The 6,077-nt window shown below is 39.6% G+C and overlaps 1 protein-coding gene across 1 annotated transcript; it reads right to left on the minus strand.

The window, feature by feature from the left end:
* Nucleotides 1–553: 553 nt before the first annotated feature.
* Nucleotides 554–5,716, minus strand: LOC117297656 (BTB/POZ domain-containing protein 19-like). The gene is made up of 6 exons (XM_033780804.1): nucleotides 5,485–5,716; nucleotides 4,782–4,992; nucleotides 4,055–4,237; nucleotides 3,614–3,745; nucleotides 2,615–2,740; nucleotides 554–1,332 (listed from the first exon to the last, which is right to left on the minus strand). The coding sequence occupies exons 1-6, from the start codon at nucleotides 5,568–5,570 to the stop codon at nucleotides 1,201–1,203; spliced, it is 870 nt and encodes a 289-aa protein (XP_033636695.1). The 5' UTR covers nucleotides 5,571–5,716; the 3' UTR covers nucleotides 554–1,200.
* Between the last annotated feature and the right edge of the window lie 361 nt (nucleotides 5,717–6,077).

Consider the following 6,077-nt stretch of genomic DNA (forward strand, 5'->3'; position numbering starts at 1 on the left):
ATATTACTGAAATATAACACAAACAAACACTATCCATGGTGTGGGGTTGATTGTTTGTTTGTTTGCTTGTTTGTTTGTTTGTTTGTTTGTTTGTTTTTTCCTTTTAATGTTGAACTGAATTTGACCTTAAAGCCCTTCTTAAATTATGTTTCAACTGTCCCACTCACACAATCACAAATGCTGAAAATGTCTACTATAAATAAACCCCATGGCAAGGCGCTTTAATAAAACCAAACCTAATGCTGAAACATACAACACAAACAAACACATCAACACCCTGGGTGTGGGGTTGTTTCTTTGTTTGTTTGTTTCTTGCAATAATGTCAACATGCCAGGTTTAGGGTGGGGTGGGTTGCATGGCAAAGAAGGCAGGTGAAAACATATTAATGTGGCATATAAACGTTAATCGATATTAAATTTTCACCGGGGATAAATAATTTTTCATTTTGGTTTTACCCTTACACTGATTCGTTTTAGCACTGTATACTTTCCCCAAGCTCTGTAAAAACAAAATCACTGGCATATTACTCGAGAGGGATTCAAACCCCACGAGCTTGCAATTCTAGAGCAGTGTCTTACCAACTAGACCACTGAGATTGCCCGGTAGCTAGAGGCAGTTGGAGTCCTGTATAAACGATTAAAGCTATTCTAGGCTCTACTAAATAAATGGGCATTTTTTATAAAATTCAGTAAGGGTTAGCAAGGTTTGTTTTAAAACGCAATATAAATCATAAATTGTGTACAATTTCATTGTGTATGTGTTTTAGTGGCAAGAAGAACTACACACATTTGCTTGTTGTACATGTAAGTGACAAGAAAAAGTGTTCTCATATAAAGCACGAAACACAATAAAATGAAATTCTCTCTCTCTCATAAAGTATCTCAAGACTTGATGCAGTGTTGTCACGAAGCCTTGACGGCTAGTGCGACTAGTGTCAAAGTCGTTGCTCATTGATTGCTCAGTCAAGTCGCGACTACCTGTATTCAACTACTCGATTAATCGTGCTGCCACAACTACTAAAATAAAAGTAACAACTTCCTGTTTGGTGAACCAATTGTGTCCCTCAAAACTATTTACAACAACATAATTTATATATGAAACAAAATCAGACATCAGTGACACAATCCTTCAATCTTTGGTTATTAAAAATTAGTCTTGAGGCATGACTAGTAATTGCACTAGTTGTCCAGGCTTAGTTCTCACTTGTCCCAAGGAATCAATCCTTTGTGTGATGGTCTTGACGTTGTTCCTCGACGGAGCTGAGTCTGGGTATCGCTCGGACGAGACTCATGAAGAGCATGAAATTTCCAGGCTGCTGCTATGGCAGATATCTGCGAAAATAAGAGTTACTCAAATGAGTTAATGTTTGTTTGACAGTGAGTCATACCTAACTATTACTTCTGAAGCAACAGGGCCTGCTTTGCTGGCCACTGCTCTTGTACTAAAGACCAGGGTGGATTTCACAAAGAGTAAAGGCTCGGTCACACAAGCCCCGATAACTAGAACGAAAACGACAACGACAAAAATGCACGCCCTCGACTGGTTGAATGAGTGTGGGCATATTCTGCGTGGAGCATTTCAACCAATCGAGGGCGTGCATTTTTATCGTTCTTGTTTCCGTTCTCGTTATCAGGCCTGTGTGAGTGGGCTTTAAGGACTAGTCTTATCTCAAGTAAGGACAAGTTTCTCTTCCTAACTTAGAAAGTTTTTAATATCTCCAATGAATAGTCCTAAGTCTTTGTGAAATCGTCCCCAGGTCATACAAAAACAAGAGGATGAAGCTCCTCAACTACATCGACGTGATCGGTAGAGACACCGAGTCTCAAATTGATAAGGGATAAACACCTTTGGTGTTACTTGTGAATGTATCTCGGTTGTGACCGCTAAATGAATGCATGAGAGTAAGCAAAAGTGTAATGTATATCGCAAATGCGAGAGTCATTGCTGACAAAAAAAGTTTGAAACTAGGTTCTGAATTGTAAGAGATATCTGGAAATGATGGCATTTTCACCTTTAGCCCCTGGAGGTGGAGACCTCGAAAAGAGAAGGGACTCGCCCCCGGTGATCCTAGTCTGATCGGCAGCATATTGCCCCAGCGTACCTTGTAAACCATTACATTCTGATCTCACACTTAAATAGGTCACACCAGATACCTTGCAGGAAACCAAACTGGGCGCCTTGAAGGTAGTGGACACTATTGGTAATTACTAAAAATAATTGTATGCATTAAACCCTACTTGGTAAGAAGCAATGGAGAGCTGCTGATAGTATAAAACATTGTGAGAATTGGTCCCTCTAAAGTAATTTTTGAGAAAGAAGTAATTTTCCACTTTTAAGTGCTTAAAAGTACTTGAATTTGATTTTGAGACCTCAGAATTAGATTGTGCCGCCCCAAAATCAAGCATCTGAAAGCACACATCTTTGTGTGACAAGGGTATTTTTTTCTGCCATTATTCTCTCGCAGCTTTGTCGACCAATTGAGCTCAAATTTTCACAGGTTTGCAATTTTATGCATATGTTGAAATACACCAAGTGAGAAGACTGGTCTTTGACAATTATCAATGGTGTCTAGTGCCTTTAAACAGAAGGACCGGATGAGGTAGAGCAACTTACAGGAATAGTTTGCTGCATCTCGTTCTCCTTCTCTAGTTTCTCCAGTTCCTCTGGCCCAAGGAGCGCCAGACGGACATGCCTCACAACCGACTGGATGACCTTATGGACTGGTTGACACGTAACACTCTGCTCACACAAACAAAAACAGCTACAATCAAGGAACAACCAAAATTGACGAAACGATTTCTAAGAAATAACTGACCAAAGGCCAAGTCACACTGCAGCGATAACAAAAACGATCACGAGGCAAAGATAACGCATTCTATTGGTTGAAATGCTCCATGCAGAATACGCCCCACGCTCATTCAAACAATCGAGGGCGTGCATTGTTAACATTCTCATTGTCGTTCTCATTATCAAGGCCTGTGTGACCCGTCCTTTAGAGGTCATTCAGACACAGTACTTAAGTTGTTTTTTTAGCAAATTTAACTCATTTCGATTGTAACTTTGTGTGTCTCAACGCATTTAAAACTTTAACAAATCAACTTAAAACCGTTTTAGTTCAATCAGTCGGCAAAGGTGGTTTAACGCTAAACCACTTCAGTTTTATCTTTTAGCATGGTGTGTGGACAGATTAAAAACAACTATATCCGGTTGAAATTTCATCTTTGAGAGGGCATGGCTACTTTCATTTCTTTTTGCAAAAGAGCCCCAGTTCCCTGCTCTACAGCTAATAATCTAGTCTTGGTGCAAGACAATATTATTCACTATCACTCAACTATCGCGATCCCCCGCTCCACTTCTCCGTGCCGCACACATTACTATCGAACATTAGCGGGTGCTGTTGAAAAACTTCCAGATCACACCACCAAACCACACCCCAAAACAACTCAGGATCGCGGCTTACAGAAACGCCCTCTTTCGGTGGAATAATGCGACGTGTGTAGCGTTGAGGGTATGTGCATGTACATTACACAGGGCTTAGGTATTACCAAAGATGTTTTACCAACTAAACAAGAACGTCTTGCACCAAGACTACTAATAATCTTTAAGACTTACTGCGTTTACAACCGCCCACTCCTTCACGGCCGTCAGAATATCAGTTTCATCAGCAGTCAGCTTGGAGCTATGAAGAATACAGCGCACAGCCTCTGGTGATAGTTGTTGAAACCCACTGGTTTTCATCACAATCTGTCATAAAAAAAAGACACTTTTTAAATACAAATTTTTACGGAGGCATAAGTATTTTTTTAGAGATACGCGAGGTTCTCTTGGGGGAGGGGGGGGGAACGAACTTCTGGTAACTAAAGGTCCCATGAAATGGAATTATTTCCAGTTAAACTATAAATATGCAAATAATAACTTAAAATAGATGGAAGCTCCCCCGAGTTCTTTCCACTTTTAATAATTTTCTTATTGTAGCCCTATACCAAGAGTGTTTTTTTAAGCCTTATTTTGGGCAAACTTGCATAAAAATTGTGTTAAAAATGGTGGTCTGACCTGAGTCTGTTTTTCAATGAAGGCCAGAGCCTTAACTTGAAGGTCTTCCTGTCCGTACGTAACAGCAGCCTGCATAGCCTCACAGCAAGAGTTGACTGAGAGACTCTCTGCGAGGTAGCCGACACACACTCTACGAAGCTCATCCAGACCATACTCTATCGCACACGCTAGGACGTCATATACCTTGACAAATAAAAGGTGGGAGAAGATGATGACAGTTAGAATAATAACTTTAACTACAGACCCACTAGAGTGGGCCATGGCCTCTGTTGCCCCTTTTCTTCTTGAACTTGGTGCCCCTTCAAAATTTTCCCCTTGACTTGACAAAATGAAAATGGCCTTCTCCTTTGAAAGACAAAATTCCATGCCTGTAGTAGTGTTAATGATATGCTTCAGGACCTGAATTTAGAGCTCTTCAAGACAGATGAGCAAAATCTTGCCTCATAATGCTTCCTTCAATGGGACCCACCAAATAACCCCGTCAAACTTAAGTCACCATCTTCTGAAAAACAGGAGTCCGCTTATACCATGGGAGTCCGCTATGATAGCAGTTTTCAGGGTGATAGCAGTTCCTGGTTGATAGCACGCTCTGTTGGTGACTCTATTGGCAATAAAAATTAGCCGCAGGAGTATAGTTAGCTAATAAATAGCAGGAGCATCTTGAACTAAGACTAGAACAATCCCATCCCACGGTTTCCCAAGCTCACAACTCACAACAAAGACCTACGTTCTTAGTGTTCAGTGAAACGCAGTTAGTATAGATGAACTCTAGAACGACCAAGAATATATCAGGATCGACATCGGACATGACGTACGGTGAATCCTCTCTATTGTTGAGATCTGCAAACATCGCTCTGAAGACCTCACAGCGAGAGGCAAGAATGCAACGATGAGCTCGGATCTGCTTCCTGGAATCTCCAACGATGAACTTGATATCACTGTAAGGAGGTCAATGGGAATGAATGCTGTTTTTTAGTTTGAAAACGTTTCTTTTGTCATAATAATTTTAATGTCAATTATAACCAAACAGCATTTTTAATTATACAGCGCATTCTGGATCACAGATCCCTCGATGAACTTTACAATTTATTTTAAAAGGCTATTTATTTACAAAGATTCACTACTTACTACACTTTAAGTTACACTGTTACAGACAAAAGTAACCACCCAGGGCCAGGTTAGTTAGTTGTATCATTTCTAACTTAACTTATTTTGTAATTTAGGCCTATCTATAGTTTTGATATTGGTTGTGTATTCTTGTGTTTGGCCAGTGGATGTCAAGTTTCTATGTCTTTTAACGTGGACAATAAATAAATCTATTCTATCTATTCTATTCTATCATCATATTCATAGTCATACAAATATAATATAATTTATATAATTATGATTATAAAACAAGATTAATTTGAACTCAAAATTCATTATCCTACCTGAAATCTTTACTGTTCACCAACCGCTTCATTTCTTTAGCAAATGGTGCTGCATCCCCTTTCAGATATCGCTCTTTAGCCATCATTGATAACGAAACACTGGGCAATTAAAGATCAGTCTTAAAACTTGTTTAAAAGGGGAAAACAAGCTTTTGTCTCGTCTTAACTTGTGAAAAACAGGGTCGCTGCTACCGTTGCTACGGCAGTCTGGTCTCTTGATACAACAGTGGATAAATTGTTATAGTAAAGCCGGGGTACCGAAAATTGAGCTTTATTTCTTTATTTGCGCCCTCTTGTGTTAGTAGATTGCACCATTTAACTGTCGGTACCCCCCCCCCCCCCCCACTCCCCACAAACAGTTACAATGGACAATATTACGTCAGTATTCGCGACATTGTAAAGGCATCAACGTTCGAGTAAAATCTTGTAAGAAAACCGGAAGCTGAAAGAGAAGTTGGAAAATAAAATTCTGGAGACGATGATTCACACAATACTAATTTTATTTCAGATTGATATAAATAGGCATGTAATTACAGCTGATATTCAGAAATAATCATTACAAGGAAATTAATGTCACCAACATTGTGCTTGTA

Source organism: Asterias rubens, chromosome 12, assembly GCF_902459465.1.
Source record: "Asterias rubens chromosome 12, eAstRub1.3, whole genome shotgun sequence".
Lineage (NCBI taxonomy): Eukaryota > Metazoa > Echinodermata > Asteroidea > Forcipulatida > Asteriidae > Asterias > Asterias rubens.